Source organism: Staurois parvus, unplaced genomic scaffold, assembly GCF_062004578.1.
Source record: "Staurois parvus isolate SC_StPar_1 unplaced genomic scaffold, SC_StPar_1.0 ptg000151l, whole genome shotgun sequence".
In the NCBI taxonomy this organism is placed as follows: domain Eukaryota; kingdom Metazoa; phylum Chordata; class Amphibia; order Anura; family Ranidae; genus Staurois; species Staurois parvus.
In genome coordinates this window covers 20,574,763-20,602,519 of record NW_028317947.1, presented here as the reverse complement: position 1 = coordinate 20,602,519, position 27,757 = coordinate 20,574,763, and the positions used below count along the sequence as shown (strand labels likewise).

Below are 27,757 nucleotides of genomic sequence, written 5' to 3'. Positions count from 1 at the left end.
ACTTCCAGTCTGGACACTTTTACCCCCTTCCTGTCCAGGGCAATTTTCAGCTTTCAGCACTATCACACTTTGAATGATGATTGCGCGGTCATGCAATACTGTACAGCTAGAAAAGGCGGGTGCCGTTTATGAACGGCAACCCGCCCCTGGAGTGCCACTGCCCTGCCGTTTATAAACAGCAGGCGGACAGCAAGAGGTTAAAGTGCACTTTATAAAGAGTTTTGAACAGATAACACTTTTTTCGACTTTTTTCTGACCTCCGGAACGGATTAATTGGTTTTCAATGCATAAATAAATTTTTTTTAAATCATGTCCCTTTATGCCTTTAACGTGCACTTGATAAATAGTTTTGAACAGATAAAACTTTTTTTGACTTTTTTTTGACCTCTGGAACAGATTAATTGGTTTTCAATGCATTTACGAATTAATTTTTAATCATGTCCCTGTACAGTATTTATGCCTTTAAAGTGCACTTTATAAAGAGTTTTGAACAGATAAGACTTTTTTTACTTTTTTCTGACCTCCGGAATGGATTATTTGGTTTTCAATGCATTCCTATGGGAAACCACGTTTTGGTTTACAAATTTTTCACAATATGAAAAGTCCTGCAGAACAAATTAAATTCATAAACCGAGGTACGCCTGTACGTTTTTATTGTCTCGATATACCTGTAAAAAAGTGACTACTTCTAAATTATTTTATGTACAGTAAAGTTTAAACAGTATTCCACATTTCTCTAGGGCTGGAATTGGCACAGTCCCTCTTGCTACTGGTTGAGTGATGACCAAATCACGTACAATGAAGCTGTCAAGTCCTGCTCTGACCGCAGCTCTAGACTGGTCACTGTGCAGAACAGGTAGGTGACCCCAAGAGCAGGTATCGACTTATAAGTGCTCGCTTCACTTTTATGTCTGTAAATTATAAAAAGTAACTAAAGCACTTAGTGATACTAAAGTTTTGTAGACCCCATGAAACTACTTGTTAGTATATTAAAATTTTTCTTAAATGACATAATTGTCATAAACTGGTTTATGTAAAATAGATATTAAAGGAACCAAAAAAAACATATAAAAATGAACTTATGGCTCAAACCAATCCCAACCTTTATACTGATATTATTTAAATCTGATGGTAAAGGTGAAGCCTCAGATTTAAATTGATATCAGTATAAAGGTTGGGATTGGTTTGAGCCATTATAATGGCTTTTTTTTTTTTTTTTTTTTAATTATGGATATCGTGGACGGCTCTCATCAAGGTATTTGATAATATAGTTTGCATACACATTTCTCAGACCTAGTAGGATACTCTATTTGTTCTTTTTTTATATTTTAAAGGAACCCTGTAGCATTTTCAGAAGTCAACATTGACACATTTCATGCTTTGACAGTACAGGCCCTAATGAAATACAAAGCCCCCCCCCAGCATTACAATCTCACCTTTTCTGTGCACTTCATGACTCCATTCCGCAGATGAAAAAATACCTGGTGCTGCCAGCTATAGAAAAGCGTCTCACTCATTCCCTTTTCTCTCATGTAATAGCACTGGTATATGGTGCTTCCTTTAATTATGCCTGGTGGGTGAATTGAGTGGTGGGGAAGTGAAAGGCAGATAAGTAGTAGTCGGCGGTATAGTGATCTTGTTGCTTTGACCTACATGGGCAGAGTATTCATGTTAAATAAGTAAATACTCTGCCCCCTGGTATGCTGACCCAGCTGGAGCAAATTTATCTAATCTACAAACCTAAACTAGTGATAAGCATCTGATGCAAAATCAATGCCATGAACAAAAGCCAAGGTTCCATGAAGATTCTATGTAAAGCACTGAACACTTGTGGATTTGGTTATGAATATTAGTTTTTCAACAAAAGGGATGTGCTACATATTTTATGTTTTAATATTTTTGAGTTGGCCCTTTCAGCATTGATATTTGTTCTCTTGCTTTGTTTCATTCAGGTTTGAGCAGGCATTTGTTAATAGTCTTCTGTATGGATCAGACGGAAGCTATTACTGGACAGCATTGCAGGATCTGAACCGCACTGGAGTATTCACTTGGTACAATGGTGATGAAGTAACTTACACCCACTGGAATCGGGATGAACCTGGTATGCACCAAAACCCTGGCTAACCACTGTCATATGGAACTCCCACAGGCCAAATGTTCTCAGGGAAAACAGAATATTTTTTTGGGTGCAACATAATCTTTTTCTGATTTGGAACGTTAGCAAATCAATGGAGTCTGAGATCCAACTGCTTTAGAAATCAATGGAACCTGAGCCATCTCTTATGTCATGTTTTTGATGGAAGGCTGAAGAATTGCAAAGACATTTTTTTGTCAATACAGTGTGAAGCCACTGAATTATTTGAGTTTTACATGCTTGTTGCTAGGTCACACTCATCTGCTTCTTATAGGGTAGACTTTAATTGAGAATGATGATCACTTAGCAGTATGATTATTTTTACTTGAATTGTTGAAGCATTGAGACCAAGCATGACCTTCTCTATGACTCACATGATAAATGTGTGCTATATTACAATTACATAGGAAAGGTAAACATTGGTGACAAAAATATCATCCAAATTAACAGCTAACCACTTCCACTAACCACTGGTACTCCATTACAACAAGATTATCCAGATTAAAGTCTTCCATGCAAAATAAGGGGCACGTCTGATGCTCTTGGTGGTGCTCTTTACCATTAACTGGTTATCCTCTTTAAGTCAATGGATAGAGTTGGGAAGAAGAACTCTTGTTGGGTTTTCACTACTGCTATTCAAGGCTCCGTTAGAGAGATTTTTTCCTCATTTACTGCCACTGGGACAATCATTTTACCAGATGGGAAGTGAGGAAAAATTTTCAACATGCACACAGATGGAAAAAGCTGACAGAGGTTCTGGCTTTCCCCTTCTCTACTAAAACATTGTTTTTATTTTGAGCTTTGTTGTAGATTTTTCCTCAGTTCTTCTCTGGTGAAACTAATCGCACCGAAATACTAAGCGAGGGAAAATCTCTCTAAAGGAGCCCTGCACAGCAGTAAATATTTGGCAAAAGTTCAAATTCTTAGAAAATTTACTCCACATTCGCTTTATTCTAAGGTATCCATAACTTAATCTGCCTTCCTCTGGATCAGCTGTGGGTACAGGATTATAACTTTTTTTTTGTTTGTCTTTTAATGTTTGAACTGGATGGACTTTTGTTTTTTTTCAGCCAGACTAACTATGTAACTAAGGAAGAGATGCAACCAGGGGTGGACTGACAACTCATGGGGCCCCCGGGCAATAGGGGATCATGGGGACCCTGTGTCCTTGCCCAAACTCAAAAAAGCCTATGAAAAAGGTACCAGGGGCATCTCATGGGGCCCCCTACTGACCCCGGGCCCTCGGGCACTGCCCGAGTTTCCAAATGGTCAGTCCGCCCCTGGACGCAACTGTGTAGTTTTATGTTGTGTAATATTGTATATGCCATTATTACTATTTTTAATGACTCTCTGGGTTTTTTTTCTATACAGGCTATGATAAAGGGGGATGTGTTGTGTTGGCTACAGGACGCTCTCTTGGTCTTTGGGAGGTAAAGGACTGCGTTACATTCAGTGCAAAGTACATCTGTATGCAGAGCCTGATCCCAATGATCCCTCTGTTGCCTGCAGCTCGGCCCACACCCAGCCTTAACGGAAGCTGCCCAGATGGCTGGAGCTCTGCACCAAATCTAAGGCATTGCTACAAGGTGAGCACAGAAATGCGGATTAACTTGACAGTGCTATAACGAACATTTTGCTAGAAAGCCACATCATTTTTTAAACACAGCTATGGTTGGTGTTAGAGCAATATGTTTTTATCAGTAGTAACATATCAGACCTTGCTTGATATATGCAAATTGCAATCTACAGTATTCTGCAGCATATTACTGTGTAAATGAAGCCTTTCACACCGCTCATCGTTCCCAGTGGATCCAAGAGTTTAAGTGCTCATTCACACAGGTGTTGTGGCTGTACAGCATGAAATAGTGCTCTTTTCATGCAGTTGGAGCCACATGGAGCTGTGTGCAGGCATCCCATATTTCCCTATGGGGACACAGCAGCTGCTCACCTGTCACATTAGGAAGGGCTGTGTCTGTACAGCCACTCCATCCCCATAGAGTAACAAGAGTTGCCTGCATGCAGCTACAGGTGGCTTCAGCCACATGAACAAGACACTCATTCACTCTGTATGGGCCAGAACAAACATGTGAATGAGTCCTTATTATTCTGCCAAAACCATGCTGACATCCACACTCCAAGGCCAAATTCAACTGAAATAAGGGAGCCTACCAGTGCCTTTTCTTGGACTGTGACAGTAAATTGAAACAGTTGGAAGAAACTTAAAGTGGACCTTTTAGTAGCAGTACAATTTGGTATAAAGAACTTCCTGTTATGTCAAAAATACAGTTTAATTAAAAAACTCCACCTTTTTATCATTAAACAGTCAATGAACTCAATTCAAGTGACTTTTCCTAAACTGAGATTAGGTAATTTGTCTGCTGCAGGTGGAAGGAAACATTTCCTCAGTCCCCTTCTCCTCCCCAGTGATCAGACTGTTGCATTGTTACTAGTACAAAGTCACAAGGTGAGAGGTTGCAGCAGGGGCTGATCTATGTCAGAAGTTTGTGGACTCAGCCAAGAACTGACTAGGAACCAGGATTTACATGAATGTGTCATCACTGAGCTAGCTTATTGGCTATGTACTTGTTGTAAGAAAAGCAGATTAATGAATTGTCAGGGGGAGTTCTGTGGTTGGTAATACCTTTCACAATCACATATTATTCAGCATGCACTTACCATGACAACATGCTGTATATCTGATTCTAGCTCTGCTTTAAGCAGATGAGAGAACATATAAAGTCCATACAGGCAATGTCTTTGTTAAATAATCTACAAAGGACAATAGGCGGCCATACCATAGAGAAGACCACTGTTTTCTAATGAGTAAGAGCTGTCAGGATTGCTATTAGTTTTGCTGTCCAAATTTTGGGTTCTTGCTGTATGTATTTATTTTCTGTGTCCTCCTTTTTAGGTGTATCATTCGGAGAAGCTACAAGAGAAAAAGTCTTGGATTTCAGCTCAGCAGTCCTGCCGAGAAATTGGGGCTCAGCTGCTCAGTGTCTCCAGTGTAGGAGAAGAACACTATGTGGCTCATTTACTGAACAAAATATTTGGGTTGGTTCTCACTGTCCTCACACTCTTCCTTTGTAACCCTGCATCTGATTGGACCAGACTGATGGTTTTATACTTTCTCACAGTGAATCTGACCCGGAAAGTCATGAGCAGCACTGGTTTTGGATTGGTCTAAACCGCAGAGATCCCAGCGGTGATCAGAGTTGGGTCTGGAGCGATGGACAGGGGGTTAGTCAAATATTTACCACAATATAAAATGTATAGAGTAAACATATAAGTGGTAATAAGCACCCACAAACATTAAAACCTACAGTATGTTCCCATTTCACACAATAGTGGTAAGCAACCCTATCCGCAGCATGTAATCTAGACTTGAGTATCACTGGAGTTAGAAACCCACACCATCCCATCTAATGATACCTATACACAGCGGCTGTTTTGAGCTCTTTATTGCACGAAATCCCTTGCAGTCCCCAGAAAGCAGCTGTTAAAGCTGTATAATAATCCACTTCTGTTTGGGACAGTATGTTGGCTTCCATAGGCATAGGGGTCCACTCTTACCTATGGGTACCCATTACATGTTACGAGTCTCATTACATTGATATGTGTTCCTAGCCGCTTGTTATCGGTCAATACAAAAAAGTCTACATGTATTGGAGGTGCCTTCAAAATGTCTACATGTAGTAGAGGTGTAAATGTTTCTACTAAGAGATCACAGGTAACTCAATTAATGCTGTGTATTTATTTCAGTATTCCTATCACAACTTTGACCGCAGCTATCAAGACAATGATGATATAAGAAGGTGTGTGGTGCTGGATCTGTCATCTTTACAGTGGGTGGCTATTGAGTGTGACTCTCAGATGGACTGGATTTGCAAGTTACCTAAAGGTATAGCTCCTTAACTTCCAACAGTTTCAGTATACTAGACAGTATTTGACAAAGCTGAATAAATGAATCATAATTAAACATTAACTCTGAGAACCATGATTTTAATATAATTAGATGTCCTATTAGCAGTGTAGATTTTTGTATGTTCTAGTACCTTAAAAATGTAGCTTTCAGTTGTGCCTTTTTGTACGGCTTCAGCTGTTCTTCTGTTTTCCGCTGACTAAGGTGCTTCAGCTAAAATTGACACCAGTGCTGTGATGACACAGCAACCATGCGTGCGTCATTATGGCCACAGCGTCATCACAGCATGTGTTTTGTAAAGCCAAAGGCCAAATTTTTATGCTGATAGAAAATAAATGCTATACTGCAGGGGTAAGGAGCTAATAACAACTACAAATATTGGGGCCAGTAATTCAGCTTCAAGAGCTAGGTGGATATACAATATGGTTAAGTAATTAAGCACCACAGACTGTTCATATCACCAGCCAACAATGAATTTTAGCCTAGGCATGGAATATATATTGACTTCCGGCTTAACTGAATCAGTTGTTGAAGACGAAAGTTGCTTTCTGATTTCTGCCCCTGGATAAGGCTCAGTATGTTGCTGCTGGAAGTTTCAGTTGGGCTGTTGAAGTACAACATGCAAAAGCAATGTATTTATCTCTTTATGTGCTGGTTGTACCGCTGTTCCTTATTTTGTGTCCCTTCTGACTGTCTAATGTATTTTATAGTCATGACCTCTCAGAACTAAGACATATTCTAATATTTCTAATAGTAGCTACATGTATATGACTCTTCCTGCATTAAAGTAGAACTGCAGTCCCAATTTTTTTAGTCTTGTATAACACCTTCTAGTGTAAGGTATTTTTTTCTGTTTAGTCAGAGACTTGCTAGAAGCCTGGGTATGAGTCAGCCTGGGAGTGAGTCAGCAAGGTTACTTGAGGTTAAAGCTGAAGGGCTCTGCTGGTCAGTTCTGTGATACCTCCCCCTGCTCTAGAAACTTGTTGAATTTTCTAGAAGCAGTGGGCAGGGGTGAGGAGGGGCTGATCTGCATACTTAGGGGAATCTGGCCAATCACCAGGCAGGAGGCCTGGCGTGGTGGCTAGGTCAGCCCTTAAATATGAGATAGCCTGGCCAGCAGGAAAGTTGGGGGAAGATGAAGTGAGGAACTGCTGGTGTGGCCCAGGGGGCCCTAGAGGAAAGGGGTCTGCCTACAGGCTGAAGCTGGACAAAAGGACTTCCACTTACAACCCAGCGTAAGGCCTGAAAGTAGCTGCAACCCGTTAAGCTACAGGTACAGGACGATGTGAGTACTTCTACACCCCCTGGGCCAAAGAAGGGAGAGGGCGGTCAGGTGCAATACCCAACTAGTTTTCCATGAGACTACATTCTTTGTGTGCCTCGGAATCCTTTGCCCTGGGATTCTCTCAAGATGGCCAGGTGGAAGAAGAGATTTTCATCTGGGGTCTGAGGTGGTTCATTTAAGGGGATCAAGTGCTCCTTACAAAGACTGTGTACTAATCTGAGATAAGGGGAGTGTCACTCCCGAAGGAGTAGAGAGCTAGAATCCATTTTATGCTGTTTGCTGTATTCTTTTCATTTTGTCTAAGATGTTTGTTCAGTTCCATTGGGCATCCCATATAACCCTAGACCCATCCAAAGTTAACTCTTAATAAAAGAACAAAAACCAAGCTCATGGACTGTTTACTGACTTTGGATGAAAATGCAAAAAAAGGGTGTTACCTGGCTGTGCAGAGCTTAGGGAGCCCCAAAACTCAATGGAACCTCAAGAGGTTAGCGCTACTCTTGCATAGAATGGAAAAGGGTTATAACTTCTTTTAGATGCTTACTGTTGTCTGTGTATCTTTGCTATTCTGTCCAAAACAAAAAAAAAAGGAAAGTTTTGGCAGTTACTCTACTTTAGGTACACGTTCAGCATTGGTTTGAATATTCCATCTTGGGATCCTTGACTTGGTTTACATTTTGATAGAATGCTTGATTCTTTTTTCTTTTAAATGTTCAGGTACAGACATCAAAGAACCAGAAGTTCCAAAAGGTGAGTTTGATTTTTCTCCTACAGTATGTATCATTACATATTTATTTGGATATTTTATATTTATTTTATATTTTATTTGCACATAACAATCAAAACAATTACCGTATATAATTTAGTTCTGCTGTGCAGGTAAGAAAATGAAAGCTAACAAATGATTGGCTGTTTCTGGTAACATTTTCCTGTCTTGGGATGCAAAGAAGGCTTTATATACTGATAAAAATCATGTGTAAAGAATATATTTGACATTTATAGAACTATTTTTGGCCACAGTAGGCATAGACAGACAGCAAAATGTTCATTGACATTCCAAAGGACTGCTGAGCAGTAAATAAGTTATGTGTTCAAGTGTTACCTTAATTTGAAAAATAAAATAGTTTTAATCAACACCTGAAAGGCAGCCTCTTAGTATCTTTAGAAGATGGGCTAAAGTAATTGTAGCATGTAGCAGTGCTGACAACGATATAATTTATCCCAAAAACCTTCCCAACCGTCTTCTGTTATGTGACTTTGCCTGTGCTAAGATGATATCTCCAGTCTGCAGCAATTAGGAAAAGACATTTCTGCTGGCCATACTCAGATCTAACTTCGGCCAATTCCTGCTGAATCAGCCAATATTTGAGCTGTGGGCGGCCTTGTTGGCACCTGGCTCGACAAACCTGTACTGAAAAATCAAAGTAGATGGGTGAAAAATTGTCAGCTGAACAGTAATTGCATCCCGTCAGGTGCTGTCATTGTTCCGGTATTCAAGAAGCCAAAGAAGCCGCAACTGGTTGAATACAATAGTGGTCAATATAGATTCCTTCTCTATTTAGCCTGGATGGAGGAATCTATTGATTTTTCTTGTTTGGCTAGCTTTATTCCCCCTCAGTTTGGTAGGGTGAAGAGAGCAGCAGAAGTTTGGTCGAGAATCCAGTTTAACTTTCAACCATATGTCTGACGCTATCTTCTCTCGAAATAAACTTACTACTGCCAGTCCAGACTAAATCCTCTTCTTCAGATCTTAGAGAGCAGTCTCTTAAATATCAATTGATCTACATACCTACCGACATTCTGATAAGGAGCTTGATCAACATATCTTCATTTAACTCCTTAGTAACTAAACTGGGGCAATTTAACTTTGTAGCAAGTCACAAAGCAAAAGGTTACAGCAGAGGCTGATATGTGGCGGACATATGTGAACACAGCCAAGAACCGCAAAGGCATTGGGATTTGCATGACTGCACACTCGACTCTGAGCCAGCATCTCAGTCCAAGAAGCAGATGCTGATCCAAGATAATGCCTAAAACAAATTGTAATGTGCTGATGAAAAAAGCAGATGAAGGCTTCGTCAGGAGGAATATTCTGGCTTCTATGAGTGGTAATAAATACTTGTAAGAGTTACAATTACTTAGGATGCATGCCCTTACCATGAGAAACAATATCAAATGCTAGGTCCACTTGAAACTTTTGGGAATTTTGTTTGAAGATGTTTTCCGTATGATGTATCTGTAATAAATTAAGTCTATCAACTTCTTCTCGGTTGTCTCACTATGTTCTCTTTCAGGAAACACAGAGTGGATCAGATTTGAGAGCGCAGAGTATAAATTCTTTGAGCATCGATCCACATGGCAGCAGGCTCAGAGAATCTGCACTTGGTTTGGGGCTGAGCTAACATCTGTTCACAGTCCAGCAGAGCTGGACTTTATAGTGCAGAACCTACAGAAGGTACAAAATAACTCTAAATGTGATTATTGCATCACAAGAACAAAACACATTTGTTTTCCTGGTTCACACCTGTTCAACTTTAAATTGTTGAAGAGTAGGAGCGATCCCATGAAACTCCTACTTTTTACTATTTTTATTAAAGTATAACTCAAGGCAAAACAGTTTGCTGTTTGGATATGCTATCACTCTTGACCTATGTCATTGGTGGCTGTCACTCTTGACCTTTGCTTCCTTTGATGAAAGCTGTCAAAGATGGGATTTCCCTCATTTTATGGAGGTTTCCTTTCATTTCCTGTTGAGCTTTGGCAAACTTACAGCAGAATACCATGTAAATTGTTTATTTTCCCATGCAGTAGGGCTGTGGGGTAGTGGGGCCCACACTGCATGGGAAAACTTCTCATTTTGTCCAGGGGTTTAGGGAAGAGCTATACTTACCCTATCCTCCAATCCTCCGGAAAACCGCACACCCCCACGTTGAGCAGTGGACTGTTCCTGCTGTCCTCACGCCAGAAGCTAGTCTATGGGTGTGATGATGTCAGGAACAGTCCATTCACAAGACCCCTAGTGTGCAGGGGGGCAGAAGCATCAGGGACCAGTCTTGTGTTCCGAGGATCAGCGGATTTTGTAAGTATACTTTCATTGTTATCACCCCTAGACAAAAACAAGCAGTTAGCCCATACAGTGTGGGCACAGCCCCACTGCATGGTTCAAAAACATTTCTGCTTTACATTTCATATGAGTTGAAACTGATGGATCATGTAGTTCACATTCTCTGCTTGATGTAAAAAGTGAATTTTGAGGGTTTGTTTAAACATTTTCAGGGTTGGACAGTGCCAAACAATACAAGGAAGGGAATTCTGCAGCAGAGTGACAAAGTGACTAGAGTAGGGTAGGTGAAAAGATCACTTGCAGAGTGGACAGTACATTTTAAAGACATCTTGAATTTTTCAGGAGTGCGATTTTGGAACATGTCGGTAATAAATCTCAATAAGAAACCTTAAACTTTGTATCATTGTTTTGTACTCCTTTGCACCAATGTAGGTTTAGAATCTTCAAAAAAATGTACTGAAAGGAAAGACATCTGAAAATAAGTGGGGACCAAATGGGAGACAATGTATTATTTTTGAAACTGACATTTGCATTCGCTAGCATAGAGCAAAAAGTTCTTCATTTTGGCAGAAGACACCTCTCTGAGAATACCAGTACTTCTCTTTTCATTGACTGTTTTGTTGTGCTTTTGTGTTTTTTAATCGATGTCCATAAACTCTAAAAGGCAGTTGTCAATGCAGGCACAACACAACTTCCTAAGAGCAAGTCCTTTGCCAAGTGCTACAGAGTTTTTCATGCATTTTTTGAGGTTTCCTAGAAGATGGGGCACTTTATTTTATAAAATTTTGTTATCGTATTTATCTAATGCTGTTTTTTTATCCTAAATAAGTCTCTTCGAGTTCAAGAGCAGCACTGGTGGATCGGACTGCACACGTATGAAAATGATGGGAGATTCAGGTGAGTTGCTGTGGTGTTAAAATAATAAGTTGCACACCAACACCAACAAATTGTTGAAAGTCAACTTTGGGCTTCTTCTGTACATTTTTGTATCAAACATGTACATCTTATGTTTAAAAAAAAATCACAATGCATATTTAATTGTACACCAGCTAATGATATTAAGTTATTGGATTTCTTTACCTTCTCACAGTAGAAGTAGCCATTTTGCCTATAAACTAGTTAGCCTATCCATACAGTACGGCTTGAGAAAGGAAAGGCTGCCAGCAGACACTGTATAATGGGGAATAGATATAATCAGAAAATTAAAATGAGTTCCTTTAGGTAAAAAGAAGTGAATTTAACACAAAACAACCATTTTTTTTAGTTGGGTCTGGCAGAGTCTGTGCTTGTTCTGCAGTGCTGGCTGTTAGATGAAATAAATGAAATACTGGTTTTAGTCATCTTTATGGTAAATTGTACTTTCTGCAGATGGTCAGACAAGACTGTACTCAATTTCGTAAACTGGGCTACTGGTCGGATAGGCCGCATTTCCAGAGAGAAGAAATGTGTTTATATGACAGCAGTTAGAGGTAAGTAGTACATGTGTATTTGGGCTCAGAACACAACTTTTTTTAGCAAGGATACTTTATATCTCTTAACATCCCTGAACCACTTAGATCATTCTTGGGTAAGTCCCATTTAAGTCTATGGTGCGGGCAGCCAGGCACTAGATTTTTAGGGGCCAGGAAAAGAGTGAAATAGTGGAAGGATGCCATGGTTAGATGAAGTAAGTAGGCTTCTGTGGGTGGGAGTTATCTTAATGTGTTTAGGGGACTAGTGTTTTTTTAAATAATTATTGAAATTGTCCTTTAAATATATAGATTGTACTTATAGCCAGTATATTTGATGAAATTGAAGGTTTTATACCGACTCTTTGGTTCCAAAATGAGTCACTTGTCCAAGTATTTATCTCTCTTTTTGTCTGCAGGAGAATGGGGTGATCAGAAATGCATCACTGCTTTGCCTTATATATGTAAACGAACCAACAGCACACTGCCACCACCCACCTTACCTCCGCTCTCCCCACCCAGTGTGGGTGGCTGCCCTAAGACCTGGCTACCTTTCATGAACAAGGTTAGAACACAAAGAAGTATAATAAAAATGTCGTGTCATGCTATTTTAATGAAAAAGGATGAATTTTTCTCTTCTGACAAATTAATGCTGCAGAATGTTAAACTAAACTAAAGCTGGCTTTATACTTGTAGAATTTCCTTGGAAAGATGTAATTTTCAGAACTTTTTAATTTTACCTCAAAGCTAAAGGGGACAATTCAACAATTGGTCTTGACCAAAGCAAAGCAAAAAAAAAATTGAAGGAGGAGGATGGAAAATATTTTGTCAAAATCTAATAGGACAAACACATTTCTAATCATTGAATTCACTCCCCAACAAGAAAAATAATAACTGCATATGCACTTGTCAAAGTGAATTCAGAAGGAGAATATCCGTTCTACAAAAATCAAGACATTGACATGGTACTCGAATGAAACATCGTTCAAAATTGGTAGAGCCCATGAAGACACCATCAATGGTCCGACAATCAATTTTTACAATTTCTCTTCCAAATCTTCGAACAAAATTCTACAGGTGTAAGGTCAGGTTAACAATGGTCAGTGCAGCAGCGTCAAAGTTTTTTCTTCAGTCACACAACTGTTTTTATCTTTAATAATGAAGAGTAATATGTGCGGACCTCAGCGACAGTTCATGACCCAACCCAGTTTTGATTTATAGCTATGGGCAGTTCTGACCTATTTTATTCAGAGCCTTGGGGTTGCATAGCTATCTAAGAACATGCCACTTAACACTGCTATATAGTGTGTCCCCGAGTGCACCAGTTTGACTTTGTTGATTTTTATCTCCATGCAGTGTTTTGGAGTGAGAGCGGATGGTAAGGGTGAGAGTAGGACGTGGCAACAAGCTCGAGAGTTCTGCAAAGTCCTAAATGGAGAGATTGCTACAATTGACAACTACTTAGAACAGGGTAAGTGCTACCACTGGCATTTTAGCACTGGCTGGGTTTCAATAGAAATGTGTTGCTTGGAAGTAACATCCACAAGAATTTTCTGTAAAAACTACATGGCCATTTTTAAGGGTTAAAATGATCCCTTATATCATACATGTAATAACAAAACCTTTGTCATGTTTCACCTTTGAGGTAGTAAAATATCATATTTTGTTTCAGGACTACCAGAGTCTTGTAAGCAAAACAGAATGGAAAAACAGATATAAAGGAAAGAGATAAGCCACTTTATACTCTACGGAACTTCATATATGTACACAGCTTGTAAATTAGTGGAAGAACCATTTATGCACAGGCTCCCTGACCTTATGGGCCTAGGAACAGTTTTGAGCCTCTTCAGTAAATGGAGATATGCAGTTCTAGTTGAGACAGCACAAATGTTAAAATGATAAAAAAAATGTGGATAGTGGTTCACTGTTGTTAGTAAAAATATGCATGGACATGGTACTACAGTTGACTTTTACTAAATGATCCCACTACAGCTGGGAGATCTCATCACAAAAAAGCCTATGGGTCTAAAACCGACTATACATAGATCGAAATTTGTCCAATACAGCAGGGATCAGCTGAATTTCGATCTATATATAGTCAGGCTGATTGTACACAAGTTGATCTATCAATCGACTTGTGTTCAACCAGCATGTTGGAAAATTTTCTTGCGATCAGTGCCTCTGACTATAGCCAGCGGTGGTCAATGGTGTATTCTGACAATGGGGCAGTCTCCCCGCTGTCAGAATACAGTAGCTCAATGGGAGGGATTCCCCCATCCACATCGAGTGTGTGGATGGGGAATAGAGTCATTTTATTTCATTCAATCTGCTGGTTGAATTAAAATAAATGACTCAGGTATACCCAGCCTAGCTGTTGGCTTCCATCCAACATTTAATATTACTTTTTAGTCTTATTACTTTTTAGTCTATTTTATGTCTTTCTACTTCCCTTTCTTCAGCTTTTATTACATCCATACTTCCCAACATCACTTCTGACCTCTGGATTGGTCTGAACAATAGACAGCAGAGATTCCAATGGGAAGAGGGTCAGCCTCTGGCATATGTGAACTGGGCACCAGGGGCACCATCCAGAGAGAGCTCTTCCAATGGCAAAATGGTGAGCTAATTTATGGCAATCAGTGCTAGAGCCTTTCTAGATAACATAAGTTTGATATTAGTTATGTAGAACAGAATATGACATTCTCAAAAAAAAAAAATCTTTGACATCTGCAGATTAGTTGTGCTGCGATCTGGCATGGACCTCAACCACAGTTCACCGGGCGATGGGACGACAAACTGTGTACAGAAAAGCATGGATACATCTGCCAGATCAGCAAAGGTGCGCTGTGAGTGTGCAACCACATTTCAAGTCTAGATTGTTTGAGACAAAACAAAGAAAATCTGAAAACTGAACGACACCAAAAATGCCAATCAGAATTCATCTATTAAATCTGTTGCTTGCTTTGAGCTACTGTACTTTGCTTACCATAACTGCTTTTAGCACTGCTTGTTAAAGTATGTCTCTATGGGGTTGATTTATTAAAATTGGAGAATACAAATCTGGTACAGCTGTTTATGGTAGCCAATCAACTTCTAACTTCTGCTTGCTCAATTAAAGTAGTAACGCCCCATAAAATAAGGCTTACCTATAGGTACAGTAAATATCTCCTAAACATGCAACATTTAGGAGATATTTACTATAGTAGCAGTCAGTGACATCACCAGCACATGTGCACTGCGCTCTCAATGGACGGAGTCCAATCCATTGAGAGAGTCATGCCACGGACGTGACTTCATCGTGGCTCGGCCAGTCATACAGCCGTAGCCCGCAAACTCGGAAGGAGGACCCGGTAAAGATGGAAGCGCCTACAGTAGTGACGGTGAATCGCTTGAGGGCTTAGTTTTCAGGTAAGTATTTCATACAATGCATACTAGTACATTATGCTTTTATTTTGCAGGGGAAATTTTTTGGGGAATTTTTTTTTGGCGGTTTACTACCACTTTAAGATTTGACTAAAAACCTGGAAGCTGATTGGTTTCTATGTAGAGCTGCACCCAAGTTTGATTTTGTTTCAGAAAATCAACTCCCCTGTGTTTATTTTGTTCTTAAAAATATATTTTCTCTGCAGTGCCCTCTCTGAGCCCAGCATCCGAACCATTTCCATTTCCACCTAGCACCAGACTCCAATACAGGAACAGCTCTTACCTCATTCTGCAAAAACCAATGTCTTGGACTGAAGCTCGCCTGCTGTGTGAGACTCGTAATGCCACCTTAACAAGCATCCCAGACGCCTACCAACAAGCATATTTGACCCTTGCAGTAACCGGGCAGAAGACCCCTCTTTGGATTGGGCTGTCGAATGAAGAGGTGACACACTTTGTGTTTTCTGTTAAAGTATTCAATGTGAAATACTAGTTTCAAAATATCAAGTTATGAGGGAATGAGGGATCAGCCATGTGTTCTATGGCAATTCTTACGTATGTACAGTATGTATGCACACCCCACAGGACTACAAGTCCCAAAAATCCTTTCCCTGTACACAGTGAGAGTCAAGGCAGCAGTATTGTATAACTGGGAAAGAAATGAATTTCAAACTTAAGTCCTCATGCACACTGGATGTTTTTACAGCTGCTGTTTTTGGCTTTTTAAGTTTATTTTCTACAGCTAGTAAACCCCCCAGCATATTATCCTATGTGTCCATGCACACATAGACTGTAATCAACATTTTTTGGCAGGGACATTTTTTTGGCTGGAAAAAAAAAACTCTGGACTAGTGGGTTTCTAGAGTTTTTTAGCTGTAAAAATTCTCTAACACTGAACAATGCAAAACGTGGTAAAATGCAGTAAATTGCGGTAAAATGCTGCAAATTGGCGTTTTTTGGCCCCAAAAAATGCTAAAAATGCTAAATACGCAGACTGAAAAACCCAGCTAAATGTGGCAAAACACTAATGCAAAAACGCCAAAAAACCTGAAAAACTCACGTTTTTAACGTGACTTTACACAGCTAACGTTACCAGCGTTATCGAAACACCCCATGTGCATGGAGACTAAAGCTCTGTCATTCCTATCCCCCAACACTCGGGACAATGTTCCTTGCCTTTCTAATCCATGAAGAGGCTCACATAGCAAGGTGTACCAGACTTTGAATCAAAATATGCTCCTAATTTTAATACTCCACATTAATATAGGGGAACTTGGCGGTCTACAACAAAGGTCTTGTAGGTGTAGTTTCCTTTTCGAGCAGATGACTGCAAGCCTTCATATAGGAGTACATACTAGAAAGTAAAACAAAAGCAGAATGCATCATAAAATATTGGCAGAAGGACAGGTAAGTTGGAATCAATGTATGCATCTCACTTCAGTTGTTGGCTAAGAAAACATCCACTCATGTATCAGTTGATAGGCTTATACCAGAAATCCACAATAAATTCTCAAGAGATCTTTGCAAACAAATCCCAAGTTTGGGTGTACCACACTCAACATTAGCACTACTGAACATTTTGAATCCACAAGGTGCAGAGTAAAGAGGCAAATCATGATAACAATAGATAAATGAAAGTCCCTACTTTATTTAAAATCAATAAATCTTAGTACACTTTGAAGCATGCATTGCTTCCTCTTCAGTGAAGAAGTGAAGAGGGAGCAATGCATGCTTTGAATTATGTTTATTGCTTTTAATAAATTTGGGACTTTTGTTTATCTGTTATCCTAATTCACCTCCTTACTCTGCACCTTGTGGACTCCCAAATATCCAGCAGCAATATCCAGCAGCAGCAGTGATACAGACAACCTTGGGGTGTGTTTTTGAAGATCACTTGGGAATGCACTGTGAATTCTTGCTACTTAAGTCTATCAGCCAGGACACAAGTTGATGTTTTCTCGGCCACTCGCCAAGGTGAGCTGCATACATTGATTTCAAATTACTTGTCCATTTGCTGATATGCACTCCGCTACTGTTTAATTTTCTAAAATGTTGCATACTGAGTATCCCAGTCATCCTTTTTTAGGAAATACTGCCATTTTATTTAGGTATATTTGCCTAAATCAGTGTTATTTCATACTTCATAGGGCGGGCGATCCTACTCTTGGCTAACAGATGATGGGACTTCATATATCAACTGGAGGGATGGAGAGCCACAACGTCTGAGTGGCTGTGTATATATGGATGCCCAAGGAACATGGAGCACAGCAAACTGTGATCATAAACTACCTGGAGCAATTTGCAGCTACAACACTCGTAAGCCGACTCTTTATTCTTTTTTGCATTTTGTTATGTCTTTATGGTTGTTCTCCCCTTTCTCAATTGAGGTCTCCCAGTGCCTGAAAACATGCTAGATTGACAATACTGTGTATTCCTTTTCTAAGTTGGGTGTAGATGTGCGTTAAGTATAGTGGTATGTTCTGCACCAAAATGTAGTCCATGTATTAACTGAATAGCTCGTCTCTTCAGTGTGCTCTTGTAGGAACATTTTTTATATTATCTCACAATTATGGCTTTCTGCTCACCTCAACACGTCCAACAGACTGAATGAAAAAAAAAAAACCAACAGATTACTCTAACCACACACATATGGTTGATGGAGGAATCCTTCAAACCGGGGCATTGTATTCTGACATTGGACCTCACCGCTGTTAGAATACACTGGTCAGGGGCTACAAGCACTGATCAACAAATGTTTACCAGCATGTCCCTTAGACAGAAGTTGATCAATTTCTGTCAGGCAGGGACAGCCACATGCTTATTGAAATTTGGCCAGTCCCTGCTGAACTGGACATATTTCTATCAGCGTATGGCCAATTTAAGACCTGCCCAACTTCACTAACAGCTTAGGAATATATATCTTTTAATACAAACTTTTACCATACTAGGAAATATAGCAGGCTGTCTTAAAAAAGCTTTTCTCACATTCCCCGTGCTCCGTCCCCTTGATTCACTGTCAGAGCTCTTTAGCATCCCTATGCAAGTTTTGACTTTCTGAAAGTCAAAACCTGCTCCAGACTCTGCAAGCCTCTCTTTGCTCAGAAGTGACAGCACTGGGGCCTGGCAACTGGCTGCTCAAATACCCCAAACTACATTATAGGGAGGCGGGGGTTGTGATATATTACCCCATAAAGGCAATTACTGGGTATTTCATGGGGCTATGGCAGTGACAAAGGACAAAGAAGGTGGGTAGAGCTAATCAACCTATGGTCTCTGGCATGTCCCTTCAACAGAAATCAATCAAAGCAGGATGACCACAAACTGATCAAAATTCAGCTGGTGCCTGCAAACTTCATTCAGTGTATGGCAAGCTTTAAACTATCCACTTGCAGAGAAAGGCTGTTCTGTGATGTTTTACAGGCTCAAAGAAAATGAGATTGTTTGAAGTCTCAAACCTTATCAACATCTCTGCTTGTTGTTATAGGATCCATAGATACCTACTTAGTTCTGTGATTAACTAAGGCAGTACCTCCCATAACATGCAATCCATCTCAGCAGTGCTGAGCTATAAAGCCTGGGACTTCAAACAACCTTCAGCTCTCCTTTAGAAGTTAATGAGATGAGGGTAGTAAATCTCTGAACAGACTCTCCCTAAGAGTAAGTGGAAAGAGCTTAACTCATTGAAAACCTCTACAAATTCGAAACACTTGTTAAGAACCAAACTGAATGCAAAAAATTGCAAAGATTTGGTTAAGATGTCTATAGATATTGGACAAATACTTGTATGTCTGTAGGCCTTTTCCAATACCCCATGGCCATCACAGAAAACAAAATATGTTGTCTCACGTTAGCCTGGAATCAATATGTAGGTAAGAAAGGTAACATGTATGGTCAAAGAAAAAGAAAAGAGATACTTTAAATAAAAAAAATAATTTTAAAATGCAAGGTAAGAAAGCTAGACCCCTTTGTCAAATATAATAAAGGGGCACTCAAGTCAGATTTGAAAATTACAGTGTTACTAAACCCAGGAGTCTGCAATCACGATATCTGGCCTCCCACAGTACACAGAACATGGAAATGCACTTATTTTAGTAAATATAAACTGCTAAATACCTTTTTTCATCAGCAGTTAGAGCAGTCTTGTGACTTCAGCAGAGCACGGGTTAAAGCTTGTAGGAGGAGTTTTCTTCCTGCTCTAGGAGGATGTGAAACCCTTGACCCTCTGTCTGGACAGTACTTATTGGCCCTGTGCTGATCACATGCACTCTCCCAAGAAAAAAAAAAAACCTCTTTAGCAATGCACACTAAACTGAGCATGTGCATGCCCACATATGGAAGAAAAATATATTTGAAATATTTTTTAAAAATATTCTTCCCAAATATATTGACATATATTTGAAATACTACAATTTTGGCCATATTCAATATATTTAAAAATATATTTCAATAAATATATATATATATTGCATGTTGAAATGTGTTTTTATTACAAAAAATATGAAAATTATTTTTAAAAATACATTTCAAATATACCGTATGTCTTTAAAAATACAAATCTACATTTTTGGAATGCATGTACAAATATACGTAAAAATATATGTTAAAAAAATCTGAAGAATATTGAAACTTTTTACACAATGCAGAGGATTAACCCCTTAGGTTCCACAGTGAGTATAACAAGCATGCTTTACTGCATATACAGACTGATTTTACTGTTGTGGGTTTAATAACACTTTAAGCCTTAAAATACATACAAGCACATCCTGCCCACTTAGCATTTCAATTTTTTCCAGACATTGCACTTGTTTACCAGTCTTCCCTCATCCCTTTTATTGGTAATCTGATGATCTGAGACCTCCAAGTGATAATGCAGGAGTAATATTCTGAAAAACATCCACTACAGGTTCCTTTGCTTTGTCTCACAAGTACCAGTTAGGTTCTTACTACTACGGACTGATTTTTGAGTGGTGGTGCACAGGGGCGGACTGACAACTCATGGGGCTCTCAGGCAGTAGGGGATCATGGGGCCCCTGTGTCCTTGCCCAAACTCAAAAAAGCCTATGAAAAAGGTACCAGGGGCATCTCAAGGGCCCCTTACTGACCCCGGACCCTCGGGCAGTGCCCGAGTTTCCAAATGGTCAGTCCGCCCCTGGAGGTGCACGAAGAATGGAGATAAAATGACAGAGGGCAGGCTTCAGACTGTACAGTCCCAGTGTTTCTTTAGGGTTCATTCACACCAGTCCTTTTGGGCTGCATTGAGGAGCATTGCCCAGTGCAGTTTCAATGCAAAGACCAATCAAAAAGTTTTGCTTTGTATAGAGCCCGTTCGCACCAACACGTACATTGGTCTTCATTGTGATAAAATGACACAAGGATCATTTTATTGCAGTGTGTCACAACATACTGCATCACATGTAATTATTATAGAAAAAGGAAACAAATCAAGCACTGCAATGTGTTATTACAATGCATTGCAGCGAATGTTCATACATGTTATGTGCTATGCATTGCTGTACTGTGTTACGATGCTTTCTACAGGAGAACTGACATAGAATACAGAGACCTCAGTTTACAGTAAATTTACTGATTCTGAAACAGTTGCAGGGTTTTCTGGATAGCATAAGCAACTCACTAATTGGTTTTGCTCATTGTCAATTGCTGCCTAACAGAAAACATGGCTCAATAGGAACTTACTACTGTATTCTGAAAGCTTGCATGTTACCATTTCTTAATTGGTCACTAAGGTTTCCTTGACATATTTACATTTAAAGTGTTACTAAACCCACAACAGTAAAATCAGTCTGTATATGCAGTAAAGCATGCTTGTTATACTCACTGTGGAACCTAAGGGTTTAATCCTCTGCATTGTGTAAAATCGCTGTTTGATCCTGTCTTTTCCGATCCTCCCCTTCTTCCAGTGCCCCTCTCTTTTCTTATCTCCTGATAAGACATGTGGAGTCACTCTGCACATGCTCAGTTTAGTGTGTATTGCTCAAGAGGTTTTGGTTTTTTTTTAACTTGGGAGAGTACATGTGATCAGCACAGGGCCAATCAGCACTGTCTAGACAGAGGTCAGGGTTTCTGCATCCTCCTAGTGCAGAATGAAAACTCCTCCTACAAGCTTTACCCAGTGCTCTGCTGGACACTGATAGAAGTCACAAGACTGCTCTAACTGCTGATGAGAAAAGGTATTTAGCAGTTTATGTTTACTAAAATAATTGCATTTCCATGCAGTGTGCAGTATGGGAGACCAGATACAGTGAATGCAGGGACCTGGGATTAGTAACACTTTATGAATGTATTGGTTAAAAACGTACATTTTTAAAACTGGACTCCAGACAGATAAAAGTGCAAATTGACGCAGTCCTGTTTTCTTTAATACTTTACCAAATGTGTTGCTTTAAATGCAAGCAATGCAAAGGCCAGTTCACACTTGTGTGTAGAGCTGCATTTTTCTGCAGAAGTGAAAATTAGCTCTTTGCAAGGGCACACAGAAAACAATGATCATGGAGAAGGATTCTATGGGATTGTAAGCTCCAAGGATCAGGGCCTTCCTATCCCTCTTGTATGGAACTGTATTGTTGCTGTATTGTCTCCCGTTATATTGTAAAGCGCTGAGCAAACTGTTGGGTCTATATAAATCCTGTACAATAATAATAATGGGATTGGTAATGTCAAGGGATGTGACTTCAGAGGTGTAGAGCACAGTGGAAAGTGCCAAAGAACAGAGACAAGATAGACAGCTACAATCTCCTGAACTATTGCATCCACTCTGAGATAGATGGAGATTCTCTGCCTGCATGGATATTTTCACCCAACATCTTAACATGTCTCCTCTTCTTTCCTTTACTAAACAGAATCTACCAAAACTCATAAGTGGAGTTTCAACAGCAGCTGCCCGAATTCAATAGGTGATTCCTCTTGGATCCCATTCCGTGACTACTGCTACTTCTTCCATATGGAGGTCAACATTAGCCAAAAGGATGCTGCCAAAACATGCCAGAAAGGTAATCGCTGATCACAATATCTGAATCCCAGCTCCCAATTAATAATAAATTCTCATTTGATATTAAACCTTTAACCGTCCCTGTCATTAACTTAAAATTGCAAGTAAAAGCACAGAAAAATCAAGTATTTTAAATGCTTACTTGCAGCAATTTTGATTTCCAAAAAATATTTTTTTTATTCAATTTCAATGAACTTTCTAAAAAATTCTTTTTAACTTTGCAAACTCCCAAAATAAGCTATAGCGATGCCAATCCATTCATAAAAACATTTTTCAAGTTACTACATAAAAAAATAGCACACATAATTAGACGTCATGCACACTGGACATTTTCTTTAACACTACTAGACGTAACACGTAAACGTAGACGTAACACGTTTAGCTGCGTTTACCCTCGTCAAGCATTTTGGCGTTAATTAATTTCATTGGCCAGAATAAATAATTTATTCTGGCCATTGAAATAAATTAATGCTTAAGCTCTAAGCGTGCCTTGCTTCCCACATGGAAGAAAAAATATATTTTAAATATATTTTAAAAATATTCTTCCCAAATATATTGACATATATTTGAAATACTACAATTTTGTCCATATTCAATATATTTAAAAATATATTTATATATATATTTATTTATTGTATGTTGAAATGCATTTTTTATATATTACAAAATATATGTAGAATATTTTTAAAAATATATATATTTTTTAAATATATTCTTCAGATTTTTTTTAAAATAAAAAAGTAATTTTAACATATATTTGTAAATGCATTCAAAAACGTAGATTAAATGTATTTTTAAAGACAGTATATTTGAAAATGTGTTTTTAAAAATATTTTTAATATATTTTGTAATATATAAAAAACTTATTTCAGCATACAGTATACAGTATATATATTTAAATATATTGAATACGGCCAAAATTTTAGCGTTTCAAATATATGTCAATATATTTGGGAAGAATATTTAAAATATATTTTTCTTCCATGTGGGTTAATACGCATTTACACACATTTAAATGCTTCAAGTGTTTTTTCTGCCATAACTCTGTTGCTCCTGGTCGAACTTGCAGTGGGGTTTTTTCCTGCCTCTAAATTCTCCTGCCACTAAATGCCTCTAAAAGTTTATGTGTACATGTTTACATAGGATAACATGCAGGGCAGTTTAGAGACAGGAAAAAACAAAATGCCAAACGCCCCTAGGAGCAGCTGTAAAAATGTCCTGTGTGCATGAGGTCTTAAACTGATCATATAGAAAAACGTGTACACCAATTTATTATCTTCTACAATTTCAAACAAAAATTTAAATAATATATTAATTCCCTGTTAATCATTGTGTTTTAGTTGGTGGTGACGTTTTGACCATTGTAGATGAGACAGAAAACCTTTTCGTCTGGGAACACCTGCAGACATATGAAAGCCAGACAAAAGGAGCATGGCTTGGCATGTCCTTTAGTATCAAAGGTAAGATATTTTTTGTCCATGACAATTAAGGAGAGTAAGGGGCAAAATTGAATCATTATTAATTACATTGCTTATGTTACTGCTTTGGAAGCCATAACCACTCAAGATCATTATACCAGATTTTGCAAGTTAAATCACAGTGGTTAAATAAGCATGCCCAAACTGCTGATCTGTCAATGAATGCAATGCCTGCTCACCTTAATGTTTAATCTACAAATTGGGTCACTTGCACTTAGTTGTTCTTGCGGTTCCATTTCCAGCTATTAGCAGCCACTTCATGCGTGGGGTCCCTTTAAGAGACTGGTTCCAGCTGCTTCCATTTAACTTCAGTTTGTTTTACTGTGTTCCCTTTAAAACAATGATCCACAAGTTTGGTTTTTCAATACCAGCAAGAATACTTAGTCCAACAATTTTAATCCAGTGAAAATGCTCAGGAAGCCCTAAAATTCAGCCAACTAGGTGACTCCAACCTGCCACTCTTCAGGTGCGGGCACTAGAAGTAGCTGTCCAAGGGATCGCTATCTGCTGTTCCCACAGTCCACTGGAGGTGAAACCACATGAACAACTTAATAAAGCGCAAGTAACCTAATTTGTAGGTCAAACATTAAGGTGAGCGGGCATTGCACTCATTGGTGGATGGACAGTTAAGGCACTGAAGCATACTTATCAAAGCACTTCTTGCAAGATACACTATATTGCCAAATCATTGGATTCAGGTGTTCCAATCACCTCCATGGCCACAGTTGTCTAAAATCAGGTACCTAGGCATGCAGACTGCTTCTGCAAACATTTGTGAAAGAATGGGTGGCTCTCAGGAGCTCAGTGGATTCAAGCGTGGTACTGTGATAGGTTGCCACCTGTGCGATAAGTCCATCCGTGACATTTCCTTCCTACTAAATATTCCACTGTCAACAATTAGTGGTATAAGAATAAAGTGGAAGCAACTGGGAGCAACAGCAACTCAACCACAAAGTGGTAGGCCACGTAACATGATAGAGCGGGGTCAGCGCATGCTGAAGTGCACAGTGCGCAACAGTCGCCAACAGTCTGCAGAGTCAATAGCTAAAGACCTCCAAACTTCATGTGGCCTTCAGATTAGCACAACAACAGTGCATAGAGAGCTTCATGGAATGGGTTTCCATGGCCGAGCAGCTGCATCCAAGCCTTACATCACCAAGTGTAATGCAAAGCGTCTGATGCAGTGGTGTAAAGCACGCCACCACTGGACTCAAGAGCAGTGGAGATGGGTTCTCTGGAGTGACGAATAATGCTCCTCTGTCAGGCAATCCAATGGACACGTTTGGGTTTGACGGTTGCCAGGAGAACAGTACTTGCCTGACTAAAATATAAAATGCCTTGCCTGACTGCATTGTGCCAAGTGTAAAGTTTGGTGGAGGGGGGATTATGGTATGGGGTTATTTTTCAGGGGTTGGGCTTGGCCTCTTAGTTCCAATAAAGGGAACTCTTAAGGTGTCAGCATACCAAGACATTTTGTACAATTTCATGCTGCCAACTGTGTCCCAATACTTTTGGCAATATAGTGTATATTTTTTATGTCACGAAATGAACACATATTATTTGAACACTGGATAGGATGTTTTAAGTGTGAAGAAGAACAACAAAAGAGAAGCGCACCAACCTTGCGCATTACCTCAGTAACCAAAATTTATTAAAATAAAAGAATGGTACTCACAAACAGCGAATAAAAACAAGCATGTAAGTCCTCAAAGGGACTTTAGAGGCAAGATCAGCTCTGAGGAAGAAGGCATGTCCTTCGAAACGCGTCAGCTGTACTGAGTGGCTTCCTCCATGATGGGATTCGCATTGGCATCTTGCCTCTAAAGTCCCTTTGAGGACTTACATGCTTGTTTTTATTCGCTGTTTGTGAGTACCATTCTTTTATTTTAATAAATTTTGGTTACTGAGGTAATGCGCAAGGTTGGTGCGCTTCTCTTTTGTTGTTCTTCTTCACAGTTTTGTTTGGGCTTCCCCAGCCTTGGTGTGGAGCTGCACGACCTTGTCTATTCCGGTGGTCCCTTCCTTTTTGGAGTTTGATTCCATCTACTCACCACCGGCCTGGGTCCCGGAGCGCAGGAGACACTGCATTAGGATGTTTTAAGGACATTTCTTAAGGGTGAACCAACACTTATACTATTTGTTTTGAAGATATATGGATATATGTGTTTCCACATTACTGTAGGCTTATTTGATTATTTTCAATGTTTATGTTTTCATTGTATATGAAAGAGGTGATTGTAGGCGTATTAGTGCATTTGCGGCAGAAACAATTGAGTATTGTCCGTGATACTTTTTTTATTTGCACTAACAAACAATTTTGAGGACAAGCTTTCGGGGAGTGTCCCCTTCTTCAGGTCAAAGCAGTACTGATCACAAAGGTATAGCAGAATGTTAGAAGAGATGTAGGGGATGGAAAAAAAAAAATAATAATATAATAAAAGAAGTATCACGGACAGTACTCAATTGTTTCATTGTATATGAAAAAAACTGACCCGTGTATGCCCAGCTTTAGTCATGTATTGGGAGCAAAACGTTCCTTAGTTTGTGAATGATTCAGCCTGCCAACACCCAACCAAAATGACAGCATCAGATTTTGGCAGCCCATCCTTTTAAAAAAATACAGACTAGAGCTTGCATTGTGGTATAATTAATCTAATTAGAGTATGGTTTATGTTTGATAAGTGAATGTGCTTTCTGAAAATGTATTATCTTGCTAATTATCACTGAAATGGTTGAATTATGTCCTATGTCTAAACCCCACCATACGTGTTGCTATGTGACTGTAAAATTTCTGCACAATCTCCTTTAGATGTGTCCAAATTAGGTAGAATGGAAAGTCCTAAATGACCCATTTATATATATTTTTTTATTTAATTAGACAGGCCATCATTCTACATAGTTGTTGGTAGATCAAAGGACATAGTACAGTTTATTGTCAGCTGATTGTTCAATCACCTTTGAACCTGGAATGCCAAGGCCTGTTTAATTTGATATAAATTGATTGGATAGATTAGGTGGAACTTCATACTACGGTATATAGTTTTGGTCATTCGAAATTTGATTGTAGAGAGGTTGTATAGTCCAATTGTACAGTGATGTAAAGGGACTATGATGTATTATCCTATATCTTCTTCTGTTGCAGAAGGCTCACTTTTGTGGAATGATAACACACCAGTCAATTACTCAAACTGGGGTCAGCAAGACTCGGGTCCTAGCTTGCTGAGTCCGAATTCCTGTTACTGGATTGAAGGCAGCAATGGAGTTTGGGGTCTGGGCTCTTGTACCAATGTCAGAAAGGGGGTTATATGCAAACTGTCCAGAGGTGAGCTGTGCCTTCACACTTTCAGACCTATAATTGAACCTCATTTTAAAATGGTTCCCACTTCATATCCAGGAAAAGTTAAAGACCCTCAAAAGAGTAGGATTAACTATAATATGGGCACATATAACATTTACTATCAGGTGCCCTGTGTCAATGTGGAGAAAAATGGAGGATTGATATCAGGAGATCGGTCAGTATTCTTCGCATATCAGTCCCTCAAGACCCTCTGATACCATGTGGTCAATTTCAAGGCATAAGGAAATTGACGAGTGCTTAACCAGGCACTGGAGGAAGTAGTGTCCTACTCTAAGTAGATGGTAGTTTTTTGTATTTATTTCTATTTTTCTGCTACAATGCTGACAAATCCCTAAAAATATTATGTAGTAATTTTTGCCATAGACTGGAACTTGACAGGGGCAGACTGACAACTCATGGGGCCCCTGGGCAATAGGGGATCATGGGGCCCCTGTGTCCTTGCCCAAACTCAAAAAAGCCTAGGAAAAAGGTACCAGGGGCATCTCATGGGGCCCCCTACTGACTCCGGGCCCTCGAGCAGTGCCCGAGTTTCCAAATGGTCAATCTGCCCCTGGAACTTGACTATATCTGAGCATCACAAACTGAAAAGATTATTTCATTAATTGTTAATATTCAAAGCAAACTCACCCATCCATCCAT

At 39.3% G+C, this 27,757-nt stretch overlaps 1 protein-coding gene across 1 annotated transcript in view; it reads left to right on the top strand.

Annotated features, from left to right (window-relative positions):
* MRC2 (mannose receptor C-type 2) overlaps positions 1-27,757 on the top strand; it is a 74,334-nt gene that overhangs the window by 41,623 nt on the left and 4,954 nt on the right. The window contains exons 10-28 of the mRNA XM_089674609.1: positions 741-856; positions 1,953-2,101; positions 3,506-3,720; positions 5,046-5,188; positions 5,272-5,374; positions 5,897-6,035; positions 8,059-8,091; positions 9,636-9,796; positions 11,235-11,302; positions 11,774-11,874; positions 12,273-12,418; positions 13,210-13,324; positions 14,313-14,470; positions 14,587-14,692; positions 15,483-15,721; positions 17,424-17,592; positions 22,134-22,283; positions 23,623-23,742; positions 26,903-27,082. Of these exons, the coding sequence (XP_089530735.1) occupies positions 741-856; positions 1,953-2,101; positions 3,506-3,720; positions 5,046-5,188; positions 5,272-5,374; positions 5,897-6,035; positions 8,059-8,091; positions 9,636-9,796; positions 11,235-11,302; positions 11,774-11,874; positions 12,273-12,418; positions 13,210-13,324; positions 14,313-14,470; positions 14,587-14,692; positions 15,483-15,721; positions 17,424-17,592; positions 22,134-22,283; positions 23,623-23,742; positions 26,903-27,082 (2,611 nt within the window). The remainder of the gene's footprint in view (positions 1-740; positions 857-1,952; positions 2,102-3,505; positions 3,721-5,045; positions 5,189-5,271; positions 5,375-5,896; positions 6,036-8,058; positions 8,092-9,635; positions 9,797-11,234; positions 11,303-11,773; positions 11,875-12,272; positions 12,419-13,209; positions 13,325-14,312; positions 14,471-14,586; positions 14,693-15,482; positions 15,722-17,423; positions 17,593-22,133; positions 22,284-23,622; positions 23,743-26,902; positions 27,083-27,757) is intronic.